Source organism: Eulemur rufifrons, chromosome 15 (genome assembly GCF_041146395.1).
Source record: "Eulemur rufifrons isolate Redbay chromosome 15, OSU_ERuf_1, whole genome shotgun sequence".
NCBI classification, from domain to species: Eukaryota; Metazoa; Chordata; class Mammalia; order Primates; family Lemuridae; genus Eulemur; species Eulemur rufifrons.
In genome coordinates, this window is record NC_090997.1 from 90790043 (window position 1) to 90811406 (window position 21364).

General features: G+C 37.8%; 1 protein-coding gene across 2 annotated transcripts in view; it reads left to right on the forward strand.

Moving 5' to 3' along the window:
• Window positions 1-21364, forward strand: part of UTRN (utrophin) — a 478322-nt gene that overhangs the window by 388583 nt on the left and 68375 nt on the right. For both annotated transcript variants that reach the window (XM_069488656.1, XM_069488657.1), the window contains 3 exons: window positions 10970-11031; window positions 13012-13086; window positions 20406-20607. In XM_069488656.1, coding sequence (XP_069344757.1) covers window positions 10970-11031; window positions 13012-13086; window positions 20406-20607 — 339 coding nt within the window. The remainder of the gene's footprint in view (window positions 1-10969; window positions 11032-13011; window positions 13087-20405; window positions 20608-21364) is intronic.

The following is a 21364-nucleotide window of genomic DNA, read 5'->3' on the forward strand; positions in this document are numbered from 1 at the left end:
GGAGGAAGGGGGCCATGATCCTGGGGTGTAGGCAGCCTCTACAAGCTGGAAAAGGCAAGGAAATGGGGTTCTCTCTTAGAACCTCCAGAGAAGGAACACAGCCCTACCAACCTCGATTTCAGCCCAGAAAGACTTCTTTTGTAGCATGTACTATGCAAAAATCAAGATGTTTCATGCAAATTAACTGAAAATAATTAATTTTGAATTGACCAAGGATCCTGTATCATCTTATTTTTTAAAAATGCAAACTGGATCCAGTAAGGCCTATTTTTGTTTTTTACTAAATAAAGAAAATATTAAATTTCTTGCTTGAATATGTTTATACAATGGTTATCTGTTTGATTTGACACTTTTAAAGTCCATCCTTAATTTTAGCTCTACTATTAAAAGGAATTTCTGTATGTCCAGGTAAGTTATTAAATATAAATGACTGAGAATTAAGTTGTCTAAATCAGAATTTCTCTATTTAGAATGTTTATAATTTGGTATGATCTGGTAGTATTGCATTCTTGCTTAGTCTTCGAATTCTTATGGGGCAGATTGGTGGAATAAAAGCTAGTTTTATCTGGCATCCCACTGACCAGGGCACTATAACCAGCACTGGAAGATATATATGATACAGTGATGACCAGTATTTTAAATAATGACCTTCGGGACTATCACACCCTGAAATGTCTTCTCCATCACAAGTAAAAGATTGGACTTTCTTAAACATATAGTTTTAGTGTTAAATGTCTTTTTTAAGTCTTTCAAATATTTAGATGTTTTCTCATTTGTATAGAGCAAATTCTCCTGCTTTTACAAAACTTGTTTAACCAGAATTTTTTATTACTTGCTCTGTTGTGTAATTTAACAGTTTATTTCCTCATAAAGAAGGAACATCAAGCTCCGAAGGTAGAGTTATAAAAGCCAGTATTTCTGGATGAAGAATTGTTATGAAAACAAAATTTAATTCCCAAATTAATAAGCAAGTAAATGATGAATGAAAAGGCTTTTAATATACGCTCCCTTTTGCATGGCTGCACAAGTAAGTGAAAGAAGAATGTTAAAAACAAATTTAGCATGATTGTCATGCAACTAGAATTTCCTGGGCAAATTAGAATGTATTAAGTTAGCCAAAAAAAAAAAAATAACATTCAGGTAGAAATACTCAATGTTTTCAATGTTTATATATATAGTTTTATGTACTCCACTGCTAGAATATAGCAAGAAAGTTGAAAGGAGAATAGGAAGGACAAATAATTTTTATGTCATATTTTAATTTTATAGATCAGTTAAAACATACTTTGATGGCTCCCCACTGCATTTCTGTCACTCTAGGTAATTCTTTATTAATATTTCGAAGCGTGCTGCAGTGGCTCCATGACACATTTTTTTTTTCTAGAAAATGATAGAATATAGATCTGAATGGAAAGCATCTATGTATTATAAATCCCTGTATTTGTTAATATCTTAACTTGAACCTCATATTTTTAAATTATATTTTCTGCCTCTAAGGTAGACTTTCTGAAACTGATCTAGTTATTTTTTCCCCTAGGGTAGTCCAATGAGAGCTGGTAGTCTGGGTTTAAGACAATTTAAAATAGTTCTTGCTGCCTTCAAAATATACAGAAATCTAGCATCAAATCCAGATCTCTCTCATTGTAAATTTTGGGTCACGTGTTTGTGCTTTGCACAGGTTGTTCATTTCCTCCGCTAAAAGTTAACCTCCAGGGAGTTTGAGGAATAAAAGAAATGATGTCACATTTATCATGTAAAACTCATTGCTTCTCATTTTCTTCCAGAAATAATAATAATATATTATAATAATAAATAATTGCCATGGGAAATAATAATAATAAATTACATTTTTTGAATACTGTTTGCCAGGCGCTGTGCAAAATCCTGTGCATGGATTTTCTCTTTTAATTCTCACAGTAGCTCAGTGAAGTATTAATCTAAGTACTACGAGTACTTCCATTATAGGCAGAGCTTAATAAATAATCAATAAGTATGCTAGTAGGTGATTAATAAATACATACATAGCTTGCTTGACATCACACAGCCAGTAAAGAGAAGAGCTAGTGTTCAAACCCAGAAACTGTGTCCTGTTCCCAGACTCCTGGCTGCTACGTGGTGCTGCAGCCTGTCCCTGTGTTAGTTGAGGCAGAGAACAGAATTTTTTAGTAACATGGAGAATTTGGATAGGAAGAAGGATTATATTCAGGAAGGAGAATAATAGTGGAAAAAATCTGAGCAAACATCCTTTTTTCATAATATAGACTGGTTACCATTTGTTATGCGCCTACTGTGTGCCAGCAAGTGAGCACAGCTGTTCAAGGATAAAGCCCATGCTCCAAACTGCCTTTGTGTTGGCTTTGCTATACCTTATTTCTATAGGCTAATATATGTTTTAGATGTTTAAGGTAATTTCACACCATAGTCTGGTAATGGGAAAAAGATGCTTTTCTATAGATAGGAAGATGCCATCCTTCACAGTCCTGCCTAGGAGTTCTGAGGCGGGAAACAAACTGGCCCTCCTCTACTTCTCTCCACTTATGTGGTCAGGAGATTTCTGTCAGTGGGGAGATTTCTATCCGTGAGTAAGACAGTCAGAGAAGCTGGTTCATACGTCCTGTGGAACTTAAAATATACATGGTTCTCTGTACATTCGGCCCCTTGGTAAGCTATAGTATTTAGAATTTAGTAAGGTGTAGTTAGGAAATATGGTTTTCCTTTCTTCCCCTACAATGTCTTGACTTTTCAGTTAACCTTAGTCTTGTTACAAATGATTATTATGCTCTCGTGACAGGGCTTTACCAACACAACTTAGTTCTATAGCTCCGTTTTTCCCACTGGAATTTGAAGTGCAGATGTTAATTCTTCATAGAGTCTATGTGCAGTGTGCAATCGTACATACACACAGCTTTAATATGGACATTTTCATAATCTCTAATTACATAGACCTTGCATATCACATTCTCTAAAACTGACATTTCTCAATATTGCAATGTATTAACCAGAATAAACTAATTTATATAAACACTACCCTTTCATTTCTCTCCTTTGCTCTAACTCCCCCTTTGAGTAGGTCTAAATCAAGATTTTCTTCAATTTATTCCATCTCCCTTTACATTTTGGTTTTCTATGCTTGTGTCTGTTATTGATAATCCTGTGAAGCTGTTTTAGAACCTCCTCTCACCTCCCAAGGCCACACTGTACCTTCCCTAATCCATCATTGCTGAAAAGAAGTGAAGTTTATAGTTGTAAATGAAATCTTGGGGAGTAGTTTCTCTTTATAGCAGTCATACAGCTCATTTGCATAGACCACATATACTTGTCTTGGCAGAACTACACATAACATCTAGAGGAGAGAATTAATCCATATTTCTCTGGAGGAACTGTGGACCCAGCTTAGACAATATAAGAGAAATAGTCCTTCCCTAAATAAGGGCAGAAAGGAATGTCAGCAAGAAGATCTCCAAGTATGTAGCCTAGCAGGAAAGTCCAAGCTAACAAAGTATGTATAACCACAACAGCAAAGAATTAACATAACACACTTTATCTTGAAAGATTATAGAAAATTTATCCTAGAACAAAATAAATCCATAACACAGGTATAATTAACAGTGAAAAACAAGTACAGCTCTCTCTGAAAGGCTTCGTACAGTAGTCTTAATTTCTCTCTTCCTCCTTCATCAAGATGAGGGATGGCGTTCTTTTGGTTCCAGATTTTTAAGTGGAGAACTCTTGGAACACACTTTGAGTCTCTTCCAGAAGTGGAGCTTGTATTTTTGGTTTTAAGGGTAAAGAAATAAATGAGCCGGGCTCAGTGGCTCCTGTAATCCTAGCACTTTGGGAGGCCAAGTTAGGAGGATCACTTGAGGCCAGGACTTTGAGACCAGCCTAGACAAGAGGCCCTGTCCCTAGAAAATATTTTTTAAAATTAGCCAGGCACTGTGCACCTATAGTCCTAGCTTCTCAGGAGGCTGGATTGTTTGAGCCCAGGAATTCAAGGTTATAGTGAGCTACGAGTGAGGCACTGCATTCTAGCCTTGGTGACAAAGCAAGACCCTTTCTCTAAAAAACAAAAAATAAAAATAAAAAAGAAGTAAGTAAAATAGAAGCATAAGAAAATGTACTAGAGAGTCTGTTTTTCTAATAGTCTGTGACTCTTTATTGAAAACAAATACTTAAAACTCATTAGGCCAACTCTGCTATGAGGAGGTAAGAATGAAATTGCTTTGTGGAAGAATGTAAGCACCTTGGGATCACTAAACTTCTGGGCTCAGAGGCAGCTTTGGATAATTGAGCATACCGTGGCTAACTAGACAACTAAATAGCACACAGCCTGCCCTGCAGCAGCCAGCAGTCAGCAAATCATCACTGGAAATCTTCTAGTGCATTTACTAGTGTCCTGGTTAATTGAGATAATTTAGGTGAAGTTGACATTGTCTTTGAAAGACATTAGCTATTTCAGGACCTAAGATGATAACACCTTTATTGCGATTCATCTGTACATTGCTGGGGCCATGGAGTAGAATTTTGGCTGGGAATCCTCTAGATTACTCAGCTCCATTGCACTGTACTCGCTCCATCAGCCTTACTGTACAGTTTTCTTTTTAGGGTCAGGGATGCAGTTAATAAAGGTCTACCACACAATACAGGAAGGATCGCTGTGGGGCCATTGGGAGATGAAAAAAAAATATCTGTACCTTAATTTGTAAAGATTAAATTTTTAAAATTGTCACTGAAATTAGCAAAAGTACAGAAGTAATAATGATTTAAAAATTGTGAATAGGATATCTTTTTGCATGCTGGTTATCAAGTGAAACAATACACTAAAAGATTTCATACAACCGTATAGGAAAACTTAGAAGTAATGAATCCATGCTTTTAATAATATATAAATGAAAGAGATAAAGTAGTAAAAAAAAATTTAAAGCTAAAAGCTATAAATTCAGCTTTTAAAAGCAAACTAAAAGGATACAATGACAGATTCCACTCTGGTGGGAACACAATCCTGGTGCCAGCTCCCTCAGGCAGGGGCACACGAGGGCCAATGCAGCAATAGGTGACCTGCAGGAACGTTGAGATGGTCTGAATCTCCCCGGTTGGAGAATCAGAGAGACAAGGGTAGGGTGGGTAGGAGGTGGGGTTCCCTATGAGTTCTGGGCCCAAGTAGAAATGTCGCCAAGGCAGAGGTCCCCTGGGTTTATTGAGCATTTGCGTACTGTATAAATACTGTATAATACTGTATAAATACTGTCTGTATTTATACTTCAGACAGTCTTCCAGTATCCACAAAACAAGTATTACCTGTGCCTTTCCTCACACCCAGGCACATCAATTGTAGTTTTTAATTCTACTACTTTATTTTAAAACAAACACAAATAAGCCTTGTTTCTATTGTTTTATAGCAAACGTTCTATTAGTCATGCCAGTGACATTGACATTTTGTTTTGGGGTGCACAGTAGCCTACTTTATAGTCCTTTACATGTTTGTGTCCTTGAATCTTCCTCTGAGTATGAAATTATTTTAAGTACATTGTATAGTCCAATCCAACAGACATGGAGTTATTCATTGTTCACAATGTAGTCTTCCTGGCTTGAGTCTTCATTATCACGAGGAGGTAATGACATCTAAGGAAGACTATATTTCTGCAGTACCTATTACCAAGAAGGATCATATAACTTGAATTTTTAACAGAAGGTTTTTTTTTTCCTTGAAACATTTACATTCAAACTTTCTTAAATTTTTCCCTTAAATTTACTGTTATGTTTCCAAAAAGCCTAATCTTGGATTTCCTGCCTTTAAACACTTGGAGGACAGTAGACACTGTTACGGGATCAAGAAACTGCACAAACCTGAGGAATGTGGAAGTTTACTCCCCACATGGCCTCCCATTTTCTGGAGACTTCTATTTTTTTCATAACGCCTCTCACCTTCTACTACACTCTGTAACTTACTGATGAAGTTTCTCGTCTCTTCTGTGTTTCTCCCCATGCTGAGGAGCAGCCATTCCACTTGGCACCGTGGAGTTCATTGATAGTTTTGGCAGGATCAGCTTGGGTGCAGGAGAGAGTCAGAAGCCAAGAGAAGTGGGTTGAGTAGTGAATGGGACACGAGGAAGTGAATAGGGTACGCTACTCAGTTGTGAATTTTGTCTGAAGGAGAGAAAAATAGCTAGTGGAAAATGTATATTCAAGGGGTGTGTGTGTGTGTGTGTGTGTGTGTGTTTCAAGACAGCAGATCCGTAAACATTTATATTCTAAGGAGAATAGTCTTCCTGAGAGTGGGGTTGATAGTGTAGCACTAGAGCTTTTAAAGAAATCGGGAATGGTTGGGCTGTGATAGGGGAGGGGACAGTTTCTCAGTTAAAGGAGGAGAGAGGAAGGCACACTGGCAGATGGGAGGTTTACTGACTTGGTGATGGGAAGATAAAGGAGTCCTAATTTCGTGGGTTTTAGTTTTTCAATGAAGTGTGAGATGAAGTCAGATGGTACTGAGGTAGGAAGGAAACTCTCTTCGGTTTGGGGAGAGAGAAGACAGGAGTAAATTGTCATCTTGGAGTTTAGGAAAGAAAGTTTATTAGGGTGCGTAGTGCAATTGCCAGCAGTTGGACATTTGAGGTTTGAAATCAAATATTTAAAGTAAAATCAGTCTGTCTTTTGAGTGATTTTCTCCAGTTGTATTCATCCACAGCTGTGCAGGTCCAGGGAAGGCTAGTAATTGAGCTACTCCAGGCCTGGGATTTGCCAGGGGTGAGAGAAGCGAGAGAGATGAGGTTGTTTGTAATGATTATAATGATAGACCATGGACTGAAATTTGGACAGATTCATCAAGAAATATTTTAAAACCTTCCTTATGCAAATATACTTCCGTATCAAGAGCTCAGGCTTAAACTCAGAACATCTGTGTTCAAATCCCATTTCTATTACTGTGGGACCTTCAGCAAGTTATCTGAGTGCTCTCTGCCCTAGTCTGTAAAATGGTCACCCAGTCTGTAATATTGTCACCCAGATCACAGAATTGCGATGTGAATCAAGTGTACACATAGAAAAAGTTTAGAAAAGTACTTGGTACAAATTGAGCACTCAAATAAGAGGCTGTTACTGTAGTTAACATGATACATCCTGACTTACTATGTTATATATCTCTTTGCACAGCAAAGAAGAAATTTTTCTCTTCTTGTGATTGTCTTATCCCAGAGCAGTATACATAGTTCTCTTTCCCACATTAGTATTTTTACTTAACTCACTTACCTTTAGTTTTTTTTCTTATATGCCTTTATAATTATAATTGGAATGGAATGATCAATAGCAAACCTTACAAAATCCAGTTATGAGCATAAAATTAGGTAGATAGTAACAAGTAAGTATATTTGACTGTCAGTTTGGGGACAAGCAGGATGCCTTCTGAACATCTTTTAAGGTTTCATGGAAAAAAATGAGACCACTCTAAGGAGGACAAATGGGTTTGAAGAGTATCTTCCCCAGCAGTCATTTGCCCCAGAAATCAGTATCATACCAATCTATCAAAAGCACATGTACTTTGCTGTGGGTTCGTTGTCTCCTATATTAGGCAGTGTTGGAACTCAACATTTTGTTTGTTGTTGTACAATGTTATATTATTTGTATTTTACTTTCTGTGGCTTATCAGAGTATTTTGTTACAAAAATAATAATAGGTACAGGGATATACTACTTACTAACCTTATTGGTTTAATATTTCAATAAAGTCCATAAAATGTAGGGACTACATGTTATCTCAACTGGGACACTTAAGAGTGAAGGGTACTTTTAATAATTATACCAGGACACTAATGTATAATTCCAGTTCACAGTCAAGTACTAAGCAGGTTTGTCCCAGGTGCTGAAAGATAATTTTCCCCAAATAGGTAAGATCTTGACTCTCATACAGATATAAAAAGAACTTATGTCAAATATTTCATTAACTCATTAATACAGGAACTAGTGAGAATTTATTATAGGTTCCAAAGAGAATATAAAGTGCCACATCTTTATAGTCAGATAAGGGCAACTAAAATGAATTTACTTATAGATGCAAGCTGACAAACTAATCAATATCCACAGGACAATAATCAATTGCGTTCCCATGGACCCAATTTGCATTTCTATGGACAAAAATAATTTGCATTGCTATCAGTTTTCTTCAGTTTCCAGAGTTGAAAATACCCAAAGATAATTTAAACTTCACAGGATACCCACTAATTTTTTTGCCTACATCAGGGGCCTTCACAGCTTTTCCCTACACAAGCAAAGCTGAGATGTCTGGGCACCCTAGTTATATGTTGCATGTTCTCACTATTGTTTGCTTTTTGTGATTTTGGATTGAACTGTTAATTGCTGCTTTGTTAGATTTTTAATTTTTTATTTTATTCTTGGCTAGATTCCTGTGTCTGTGTTGCCTTTTAAAAAGAGGATTTTTAGTAACAAAATTACAATTTAATTTTCTAGCTTATCAAGCTGCACAATATGAAGTCCCACTCCCCTTTCATATTTGAGAGTAGTTGGAACCCATGCTGTTGTTATTTGCGGGGAAAATGCTACTGTTATTCTGTTTTGGTTGCCTCGTCTGGGAGAACTGGAAGCATTCTGGCAGGAGGAGCTGAGCTCTCTCTGCAGCTGTTCAAATAGTTTAAGCCTTTAGGTTCATTGTGGATTTTACTTTAACCTTTTCTCCCCACTTGAAAAAAAAAAAAAAGAAGAAAATCCAACAGCCAACTGCGTCTACTTTTTTAAAAAACTGTTGTTTGGTAAGCTGCGGTTATACTTTTGTAACCAGAGGCTGTATTTATTTTCAGCATTGGCAGTTCTGCCTAATGAATCAACTGGTATTGAATTCACAAAGGGAGATGCAGTTTTCCTCTCTCCATCTGTTTGCCAAATGTGTGTGTTCCCTCAGCTCTCAGTAGTGGCTCCACTAAAAAGAGCCATTAGCAAGCGGTGTTCTTGAATTCTCAGTCCTCTCCTGGCCGGGTAGTGGTACTTTCCCCTCGTGGTTCTGGAGGGGTTGTGTGAGGTGAAGTATCACGTCTGTGACTCTAGAGGAAGCGTACTTATATTTCTTGTTTAAGTATAAAGTCTGGCTCTGCATTACTGATGGCTTTAGTTTGGTTCTTGAGCCTCAGTTTCTTCCTTCACGATAGGATATCTGTCTCTGGACGGTACGGTTGCCATGGGGATTAAAATTACTCGAAAGAGAAGGCAAGAGATCGCCTGAATTTTGGTAGTCTGTCTAAGACTGGGGGCCCTTGAGACATTACTGAAATGACATCTTTTCAGCAAATCCTTTTTTAATTCTTATTGGTGGTAGAGAGGATATTCTTTCTGAGATTCCACATTTCTGGCAAACTCTGAGCCAGACTATGTGAATAGTAAGAATTTAGGTCCAACGACTTCAGTACTTGCTCCATGGTCTTTGCAGCAATTCAGATTGTAAAGGGGTAGAATGGTTTTGTTGGTGTTCAGTAGCAGACTGGGAAAGGGAAATGCTTGCCTTTGCATTGGGGTCAAGAACCAGGGTAGAGGAGCCCGACAACCTTCCATCTCTTCCCAAGGCAGATCTTCACATCGTAGGGATATTATTTTGTTTGAGGTTTTGGAATTTCCAGGGCATTTTACATACCCAACTTCACATATAAACTTTAAATATTTTTCAAAGCAAATTATGAGTTATTTGGGGTTTATGTAACAGTGGTTATATTCTTTTCCCAGTGACATGTCCCACTTTTTGATATATTGCATAGGTTTTTACAAAACAATTTCTCTTAAATTTGATTTTATGAATATTTTAATATCACTCTCTCTTGTGTACTATGCTGTTTCACTTAGCTCGCAAACAGTTTTATAAAAACTGAGTGTCATCTAAGAAGCCTTTGGAGAACTATTAAATGTTATTACTCTATTCTGACCTAGATAAGGGGCAGTGAACTCTTTTTATAAATATAAGGCCGCTGACCCATCAAAGTTGTGAGCTGTTACCCTCCCACACACACACACACACACACACACACAATCTAAGGAACCTAATTTAAACACTCTACTTATCTGTTTTATCTTCATCTTATTCCCCACAGACTTTTAACTAATACATGGATTCATTTTAGAATTTGTAGAAAAAGGGAACGTATAAAACTTGCTTTAAAAGTGAAGAATAAGGTTCATGAGGAATCCACATAAAAAATAATGCTGGTTACGTGAGGGAAGCTGAGAAGAGGGGTGCAGGGTGAAAACAGCACACAGGAGACACAGCCAAAGGGGAGTGGGGAATCCAGATTCCCATGAAGAGGGAGGAGAACAAGTTTGTACTGAGGAAATTTCCATGTAAGGTTGAAGAGGAAGGAAGCTCCATAGATGGTGAGGTGAAGTTATTCAGAGTTAAACTCTTAGGCCAGGTGTGATGGCTCACGCCTGTAATCCTAGCACTTTGGGAGGCTGAGGGGGCAGGACTGACTGCTTGAGGCTAGGAGTTCAAGACCAGAGTTGAATTCCTCATATCCCTGGTCTTTGGAAGTTTGATTGGGACTTTTAAAGTATAGCAACTCTTCACAGCACTTCTGCTGTCAGAAGATTTGTTCTGAATGAGAATCTATATCTGCTTAACAGAAGTAGAATTATTCAGGAACCTACAGTGACGTGGGCACATCAAGCCTAGCACCTGAGGGTCTGTGGCAGTCAGACTTTAGATCTAGGTTTTAATTTTTAGCTGCAATTCTTTTTGAAATTGGCAAAACAAAAATTTTCATCTGTCTTTTCACAATATAGTTGCTCAAATGAAATTTACTTGCAGTGTTTCAAATATTAAGTAATAATTGAACATTGGGTTTCTGAGTGTTCCATGTGGGGATAATTTTGCACATATCTTTAAAAATGTGAAAAAAAAATTTCTATTTGGGTGTTTTCTATGTTGCCTATATTATGTTTTATAGTTTTTTATTTTTTTAAATTTTACCTTTTGTTTCCAGCCATCAAACACAGACAACCTGTTGGGATCATCCTAAAATGACTGAACTCTTTCAATCCCTTGGTGAGTATTGTTTTGTTTAATAGTAATGAATTAACCTAAACAACTGAGTACTGCATATTCTTAAATGGAAACTTGTAACCAACTTTTCTTCTGTAGCTGAATCATATCATTGACATGTAAAAGCAGCTGAACTTCTAAGGGCAATACAATAAACAGGTATTGCCTTTCTTCTTAAGAGAATTATGTGGTTTGAAATTGTGTGAAGCAAAAAGAGTGGAAGTACAGGGAGGAATGTATTTGTAGGTTTTAATTCTCTCATAGTGAGTCATCTTAAACTCGAGTTTTAATGCAAAAAATATATATATATACAGTTAAAATATAGGAACCTCTAATCCACTGCTTTAAATTTGCTTTTGGCTCACTTTTTACTAAGTAAATTTTATCAAATTAGCTTATCTGATTTCATTTCATTTTAGTATAAAAATGCAAGAAAACACATTAGATGAGAGTTACAGTTTTTTAATTTCTAGTAGAATATGACTTTCAACTGATTATTTATCCTACTTTCTTCTGCTTATTCCAGTAGTTTTGAAAGTTTTCTCTTTGGGCAGCTAAAGGGTTGCTGGAGGGTGAGAGCAGCACACCAGGCCTCCCTCTCCCACTCCCATTTCTGCAAGAGGGACGCCCCTTTTTATCTCTGTATTGGGCTGCCGCATGAGCTCCTTGGGTGGGTGAGGGATTCTGCAAAGGTTGGGCAAGCAAGAGAAAAGCCACTGGTTTGTAAAATGAGGGGGCAGATTATAGTGATTTCTAAGTTTTCTTCTAACTTTACCAGTCTCTGATACTCTGCAGAGAAAGAAATCGAAATATCCATTGTTTCTGAAGATCTGAATATTGATTATAGAATCATTTTAATTAGATCTACAAAGGGGCAAAAGAAGCAAATGAATCAGGATGGAGGAAACTTAAAAAGAAGTTCAGAGCTTCATGAGTAGGGAGATGGACAGGCTGATGGAAAGAAAAGGAAATGTCCTTGGGGAAAATGTCCCTGGAGGAGAATTCTCTTTAGCAGTAGAGAGGGAAGGGTGCTCAGCCTACTGTGCAATGTGATTATTAAGCTGTAATAATAGCTGTGCTTCCCTTTCCTCATCTTCCATCTTTTCCTACCTGGGGCAGAAGGGTGTGACACCATTCCTCACCCATCATAAGGGTCACAGTGACACTCCTGTAACACAAGACAGGTTAACAGAGTAGAGCATAACTAATTATTTAATCAAAGTTTTACACAACATAGGAGCCTTCAGAAATGAAGACCCAAAGACCCAGGGAAAAGTGTCTGGTTTTATGCTTAGGTTCAATGAAGAATGGACAGCCAGTAGAAATGTGATGGGACAGAAGGGTATGATCTAATGGTGATAGTGAGGGGGGAACCTGGCAAAGCCTGTCTGTTTAGATTCTTCTGGGCCTCTCTGTGTAGCATCCCCCTGCCCCCGCCCCCAGGGACAGGACGACAGGACAGCTGTCACACTAGGGTTTTCAAGGGAGAGAGGATAAGGTCAAACAGTGACTTTTCTAAGTCTTATGGCTTGCTTTGAGGAGAGAAGTTCAAGTTTCGATGTCTCACCTTGGGGAAGAGGAGTTCTGGTTTCTGTGCATCACTTGGAAGGGAGAAAGAGAGACAGGGAACCGGAGGATGGAAGAAGATCAGGAAGACCTTGCTTCTGAGGCCTTCCAAGCTCCTTCAGTTCCAAGTACTTAGTGCTCCAAGGCACCATACTTTGGGATATCATGTTCTGAGCCCCCGACACCTATTTGAAAATGCTTTCTTGGAATTTTCTGTGTAGCACTGCTTTGAGATAGATCTCAACATGGTGCTAATAGTCATTTAATTACTTTCTTAAATACATGTTGTAGAATTTAGGAGAAGACTTTATTTTAGACAGTGTTTTTCCATCATCTGAAGTGAGCAAATGTATTCTTAGCATTCAATGTAAGTTAAATAATAAGCATGCTTTTGAATTGTTCCTTTTTCCATTTCAGCTGACCTGAATAATGTACGTTTCTCTGCCTACCGTACAGCGATCAAAATTCGAAGGCTACAAAAAGCACTTTGTTGTAAGTTATTCTCCCAAAGTCAATCACTCTATTCTTTGGATTGCTTTTTTTTTTTTTAAGAGAAAGATAAATGAAGAGGGTGATGTGTTTGTAGAGTTAATCTGAACAGTGTACCTTACTTAAGGAGTTGGCTATGTTTCTATTAAAGCTCTATCATTTGGCCCATCAGCAAGCAGTAGTGAAACAACTGAACATATGCCATTCTCAGATGGAGAACAAACTTAACCAAAACATAGGAGTAATGTGAACAGCTTTTCCAAAAATTATGCTGCCACCCGATTTAAAAAGATTAAATCAAGGAATCAAAGTAGTGGGTCATTGCCTTTTTAGTACTTTGTATCCATTTGAAAGTGTAGCGTTACAAACAATTTGTCTCAACACAATCCCATAATAAAGAAACACTTAAAAATCACATTCCTAATAGAAATTTGAACTGGCACCTTAGCAAATTAGATAAAAGGCTGTATTTTCTTTAAATGTGTCTTGAGAATTTAGCATTATCAATGCATTTTTTTTTTTTTTGGTTGAGGATGTGTTCAGAGTGATATTCTGTGACACTCATTTTACCAAAAGGATATTCCCCCCCAAATAACCTAAAATTAAGTAGAAATATGAATGCTTATGATAGAGTATAGATTTAAGCTACCCAGATTATATTTTTAGTTTTAGTTTTAATGATGGAGTCTATCCAAAAAACATATGTGCATTATCAGAGAGTTGTTATGAAAAGTGACATTTGTCTATACTTTTAAGATAGGAAATTGGAAAGTTTTAAGTATTCTTGTTTGCTACCTTTTGTTAATTGTTGATATATACTAGGCAGCTCAGAGTAGCTTTGAAAATTATCCTTAGAAAAATGATATGTTAGGATTGAAAAATCTGCTCCTTGAAAGTCAATAGAAATTATCAATTGCCAATCAATGCCTACATGAGGAGAGCTGAGAAAAGTGAGGTGTAGAATAATTTAGAGAAAAATGTAGCAATGCCAAGCTTAAGACAAGCTTTAAACTATGTGTTTAAGAGAAGTCAAAAGGGCTTTAAAACACCTTCAGATGAGGCAGTGCCAGAAAGAATGAGATGACCTTGACTCTTGAATAATCCACAGAGCCCCTAAGATAATTAGCAGGTTGTAGCAGTTGCAGCAAGTTTTGCAGAATTACCAGTGCAAAGAATGAAAGCCAACATACTCTGGCTGGCGATCTGTATGTTGAGCGAGAAGAGAATAGGAAGTAAATTACAAACACACAAAAGGGATGTTTGGTCTGTGCAGGGAGCCCATGGTGACAGCAGTTTAGAAGGAGGCTCAGCTGCAAGCCCAGGATCCAGCTGACAAGTCTGGAAGGTCTTCTCAGGCCTGATGAGCTATAAAATGAGGACAAATGACTCAGCCCCAAAATCTCCATTGACAGAAGCCTGCTTTGTGTCATTACGCACACGGTCCCAGTTTTCAGTAGTACTTCTGGATGGATAAACACATTAACACGTTTGGTGTTTTCTTTTGTTGGTTCTTTTGACCCCTTAAAGAAAAAACTCCCTCCTCAGCTCATTCCCTCAAACTTCAGAGGAACAGAAGGGACACTCCTGTGACTTCTAAACTAAATGACATTTGGTAGTGCACAATTAGAAAAGTGCTGGGTTGTGTTGGATTTTAAGTGTTCGAGGTGCTGTTTTTAGAGCCAGCCAGGATCTGGCCCTCCCACCCCCTGCCCCGGCCTCCTCCCCCTCCGCCCTCCAGCAGGGCCTGTGTGCGGCTCCTGGAGCTCACCTGTTCCTGAGTAATCTGCTCCTTCCTCTCCCATCCTTTCTGTTTACTTGAAATGCCCTGAACCGTCCTCTGCAACGGCCTATAACCCTTTATTCCTCCCAAATACTGTTAAAAATTTACCTCTTTTGGAGACATTTACAAGCTAATTCCACCTGCCCCCAGTTTTTCTGGTACTTTATGATTGCCTATAACGACAGTTTCTCACCTGAGCGACATATGCTTCCCTTTGTGTGATAGTGTGATATTATGCTTTAGGTCAGGGTCCCCTCTCATTTTGTGTAAATCCCCTCCCAGCATAATGCACTAAGGCAGAGGGCACACTGCCGTTGTTCATTCACTCCTTGGGCTCCAGGATTGTGTGCAAGATAAAACAATATAAAGAGCCTTGGTTCTCACACTCAGGGAACTCAAGTTCAGAGAGAGAACATTACACCTGGGCACAATGGCCCTGCTTATAGCAGATTCCTTTTGCCCTTAGAATGGAATGGCCTTTTCCAGGCGCATCTCTCTGTCCACCTCCGTCACTGTCCTCCACTAGGGATGTCATCATCTCATCATCAAGCTGGTGATTGACATGGCAAACTCTGTATTCTGTTCCTCCTGCCTGAAGAGGGCTTGTCCTAGCTGTTTGTACTTGAGCAACCCGTGTTTTAATGAAGGTTTCTGTGCCTCCCCATAGATCTGATTCTTTCCTTACATGGCACTTGTCATGGTGCTCAACTTAGGCACTAAGGCAAAGTATCAGTCATACTTTTTATTATTCTATTTATTTACTTATTTATTGTCTGTGTCTCCACATGAACTAAGCTTTCATGAGAGGGATGGTTCTCTGTTCTTCTCCACTTAGGGGCTCATACAGTTTCTGGCACAGAGCAATTGTTTAGGACGTAGTGAGTAAATTATTTGAATTTGAAGGTTGCATAGCAGTACAGCAGAAGACATGTACAAGGAGATTTATAGCAGCACTTTTTAATAGTAAATCTGTTTAATTTTAGCATATTCATAAATGTGGAATGATACAGCATCAAAAATAAATGAACTAGCAATCAGCATCATCATGGTTGAATCTTAGAATTATAAAATTGAAGGAAAAAATTAAGCGGTAGAAGAAATTTGTGCAGTTTGGTTCCATTTGTATATAATTCAGAGCCATGCAGAACTAAATGCTATATTATTTAGAGATGCATACATACTTTTAAAAACTGAAAGTGAAATACTAAGGTTAGTGGTCACCCCTGTGATTATGAGGGGGTGTGATTAAGGAGGATTTCCAAGATATTGGTAACATTCTGTATCTTTAGCTATGTGATGAATTAGTGAACTATATATATTCTTTTGTATTTCGATTTAAAAGCTTTATGTTATAGGCAATAGCAGAGAAGCAAAAGGAAAATGCCTTCAGAGGAGGGAGAGAGTCCCTTCATCATGAGGAAGGCAAGTTTCCTTGGGTAGCAGACATAATAGCCAGGCCATAAAAGCCACAGACAACTTAATCACATGGCTATTAACCAGGGCTAGGAAGAGAGGGCGTTATATGTGTGAGAATCAAATGTGTGGATGGAGTTCAGGGAACATCAAGTAATGGATCCTGAATGGAGTTAGCTTAGCTATTTGAACAATGTCCAGAAAGTCCCTTAAAGTCAATTTAAGTCAATCCAAAGGTGATTTCTTTCCTGAAATTCCTTTCTTTCTTTCTTTTCTTTTCTTTTCTTCTTTTTTTTTTTTTTTTGGTTCCTCAAGTTCTCATAGTGTTGGATATTTTTCTTTATAGCGTGGAGAGCTATGAACCATTTTCTGTCTTGTTAGAGTTTGGAGATAGGGCCAGAAGTGGACGTATGCTTTCCATAATATCTAAGAAAGACAGCAGGGCACAGAAAACAGAAAATGAGTAAATAGTTCAGGCAAAAAATGGTCAAGGCTGAACTGGCTGAGTAGGAGGATGGGAGATGAGGGTCTGGATTTGTAAGACTGCCCAAGGGAAAACTGATGGTTTGGGAAATTTGTTAGTTGCTAAATTATGGAGGCTGAAAGAAGGAGGGTGTTAGAATAGCTCAGGATTTGCAGACTGGATTGCAGCATGACAAGAAGGCAAGACCTTTATTTGGAACACGTTAAGGTAGAAGTTCTAGCTCTGGTAGGGAACCGAGCAATGGGAGTGTGGTCAAGTGTTCAGGCAGGTCAGAAGGAGAAAAGAGAATCTGGAGCCCTGGAGAGAGAGGTGATAATGGAAGGAGTGAGGGCATCAAGTTCACAGATAAAAGACCAGACAGGAAACCTTGATCACACCTACCTTTCTGTGGTGCTTGGGAAGAGGATATAGGAAAAGTGCTAAGGAGGAATGGTCAAACAGCTCGGGACCTGAATAGGAGTCACACATGCCCAAGGTTGGATGCTAAATGGTGTTAGTTTTGTTTTTGTTTGTTTTGCAGAACAAAAGAATGATGATGCATTTGCATTAGATCCCCTGTGCTTCATATGTGGGATTAAAGAAAAAGTCTAAAAGTTGGATAAAAAATGATTCTGCTATTTGTTTCATTTACCACATGACTGAGCTGTCATTTGTCTCCCTTTGAAAAGAGAAAATCATAATCATAATTTTCTGTGATTTAAATGTAGTCAGTCCTTTAAGGTACCTCAATGTGACACACTTCCGAAAGATGTATGCTTGGCTTGGACACTAAGGCAAAGTGTCAGAGTAAATCACTAAAAATTGAGGACATGATAGTCCAGGGGATGTGGCAACTTACTGTCACAGCTACAGAGTGTATAGCCAGGGAGACTTCTGAAAGAAATGCAAGGACAGCCTGATTCAGGAAATTGGCTTTTTGGAATTTGGTCTATTGTCATTTTATGCCACATGGGGATCCAATAGCAGTGCTGTATTGCTGGCATAATTAATGTTGGAATTCAGAAAACTTAGTGCCTTTTGGCAGTATTTAAATATGGTGTTTTGTGTCTGTGGGGACTTGTAGTTCTGTAGCTCCTGTGTTTTGATTAAACACTTCACTTTGGCAGGCACTGTGGAGAATTTTGCTCCTACCCTCTAGAGGTTTATAATTGAAAACAGCCTACATTTGACCCATGAACAATGCAGGGGTTACGGGTGCTGATCCCACGCAGTTTAAAATCTGCATATAACTTCAACTATCCCAAAATTTACTAATTAGCCTACCGTTGGCTGGAAGCCTTTCTGATAACATAAACAGTCGATTAACACATATTTTGTATGTTGTATATGTTATATACAGTATTCTTACAATATAGTAAGCAAGGGAATAGAAAATGTTATTAAGAAAATCATAAGGAAGAGAAAATGCATTTACTATTCATTAAGTGTAAATTGATCAACATAAAGATCCTTCATCCTTGTCTTCTAGGAGGAGGAGGTAAGGAGGGGTTGGTCTTGCTGTCTCAGGGGTGGCAGAGGCGAGGAAGAAGAGGCAGGCACACTCGGTGTAACTTTCATTGAAAGATAGTCATGTATGAGTGAACCTGCTCAGGCAAAACCCATGTTGTTCAAGGGTCAACTATGTAATGCCAAGAAATGTGGTAAAAATGACAATGAAAATTCCAGATGGCTGTTGATTTTTTCCTGACACCATCTCTAACTCGTGAAGCTTACGTGAGTTTTGTTTATTAGCCTAAGTTTACCAATGATTTATTTGACATCTAAAAGAAATAGATTGGCCTATTATCCAGACGTGGGTGTTTTATGGTTATCTCTTTCTTTTATTAAAAAGAATGTCTTCCCTGTTGAGTTGTTTTTGAAATCATTTTAATCTGCATAATTTTAAAGCAGTTCTTTTCCATTGTAGATAATTTGAAAAAATAAATAATTCTATGGTATCTGAGAAGCTAGCGTGAGGACATTTCATAAATGCCTTTAAACATCCCAATTTAGTGATTATTAATGGTTAAAATAGATAAATGCAAAGGAAGCTATTTGTTCATTTTAGTTAACCATCAAAATATGTCATTATATTTTCTGAGGGAACAGTTTTAGCATCAGGCTAAGAGAAAGTAGTTGTTTTTTATATACATATATATGTGTGTGTATACATATATTTAAAAGTTCCACTAAGCTTATCTTTTTAATGCTAAAATGTTAAATATTAGAAATAGAGGAAGAATTTTATAAAACAACAATTTGTATAAGCAGACCTTAAATTAATGTGGATTCTGACTTTTCCTTACCCATATGTTTATATTTGGAAGAGTCGTTCATCATGCTTAAGAAATGTATAGATACGGGGTAGTTTGATAATCTGCTTTGTTTCCTTGTTTTCGGTTAGCTAATGAATGACCCAGAGTTGATTAAATTAAAAAGATACAGACATATATATATATTTTTTTTTTCGTCTTTTTTGTCTAACCTCCTCCTTCTGGCCTTTGCGGGCCTCCCCTGGGGCAATGTGTACACAGCCCCTCCGCTGCTCCCGTCTGCTTTACCATAACCACGCAGCACCCATGTGTGAGCCACGCACCACCCACACTGCAGTCCGCCACGCCTTAGGACCCCGGACTTGGCTTAAATTCTTGTCTTTTCTCAAGCAGTTCTGTACTCCTGGAATTCTTTCCTTGCTTCACATGGATCTCTTGTATCTTGTCTATTTTTCAAGGCCCATGTCAAATCTTGTCTCCCTAGAGCCTTTCCAACTTGTCCTTCCTCTGCCCTAGCAGTAATAGTTCCCATAGAAATTGTGTAGTCCTCTCTTAGGTCATGTTTACTCCTCCTTTTAGTAAAGTCATCAGATGTCTTTGAGAGCAGGGGCTCTGCCTTGCCCTTCTGTGCACACCATCCCTGCTCTAGCCCTGGTCATGCCCACTACACATGAAGAGTAAGGATGGGAGCAGATATACAAAGACCAAAGGATGCAGGGTCTGTCCTGTGAACCTCTACTCCTCCTCCTTAGCTACAGGTTGCCTCTAAGTCAGAGCATCATGGGAAGTAAACCAGGTTAGGGCCAGATTCTGACAGCCTCATAGATCTGGCTCGGTTCAGTAGGCAGTGGAGAACTATTGTTTCTCTACTGAACCTTTTGTTTTTGTTTTTTTTAACTGAGCATCTTCAGTGAACTTTGTTTGTCATGATGTACATGTTAAGAAACTTGGAATAATGAGTTTGGCAGTGATATAAAGGATGAAGGGGAGGTTGGTGAGCAGGTTGTTTGCAGGAGTTAAGATGAGGACAGCAATATAATATTAGAGATGTTCTACCATTTGGAGTGGATTTAAAGATTCATGCCTTTCTATATTTAAAAGCAGAAAGAGCCTAGGGAAGGGAAAGCCAGAAAAGGAAAGTAGGAAAATTGTTATTACAAAGAGCAAAAACTGGGATAAGGTTTAAAAGCAACAGAGTTCAAATTGAAAAGCATGGCAATGTGATGAAATACAAGAATGGAAATGTGTTTATTTCTTTAAAAGTTGAAATTAGCTAAAAAGGGTAGATTCTCAAATTGAAGAATCGAGCTAAATACTTGAGACTACAGGTGTTTTTGTTTCAATGTTGTTGTCATGTAATGACTGTACATAATCCTTTTTCTCACCTAATTAGTGGATCTCTTAGAGCTGAATACAACAAATGAAGTTTTCAAACAGCACAAGCTGAACCAAAATGATCAGCTCCTTAGTGTTCCAGATGTCATCAACTGTCTGACAACAACTTACGATGGACTTGAGCAAATGCATAAGGACCTGGTCAACGTGCCGCTCTGTGTGGATATGTGTCTCAACTGGTTACTCAATGTGTATGACACGTAAGTTTGTGTTTTTCCCCATTAAAATACTGTCATTGAATGAAATACATTGATAATAGAAAATGTCTAATTTTTGAAAGTGAATTTTTTTAAAAGTACTTTCAAAGTACTTTTCCCAGTGGAAATATTCATGTTAATTGTTGAAAGTAAATGACTTTCCAAATCATTAAGCTCTTAACAAACAACAGAACAAAATAGAATGCAGAACTGTTATTTCAAGATTTTGCTCCAATTTACAAAGGCTATCAGATTTGTCATATTCTTTGTCAAGAAGCTAGGGAAACCTAATGTAGGTAAGTCCTAGTTCCTTCTTGTTTCAGAATGTCTTATAGTATTTCTTTTTTGAAAGGAAAAAATCTTATTTTTGTTGTTATGAATTAAAATGATTTATTAATATGCAGTCATGATAATGTGCTCTACAATCTTTGTATGCCAATGGAAGGGTGATTTGAATGGCAAAGAATGGAATTTAATTTGTCTTTTGCTATTAACTTTATTTACTGCTGTAAATAAATTGTGGTTATGTGTATATATGGTGTTTTAAATAATTTATGTTACAGAACACTCTAACATCTATAATTTAATTAGGTGTTCACTGTTACGTAAAGAGCACTCTCAACTTCCTGCATAACTCATTTGCTGTTAATTTGGCCCTGTTGAATACGACAATGTATTTGTGAAATAATCAATTCTAGAAAGACCTGCTGTGGGCTGACATTTCTGAAACATTAGGAATTATTCATTCTTCTGGTGGGGG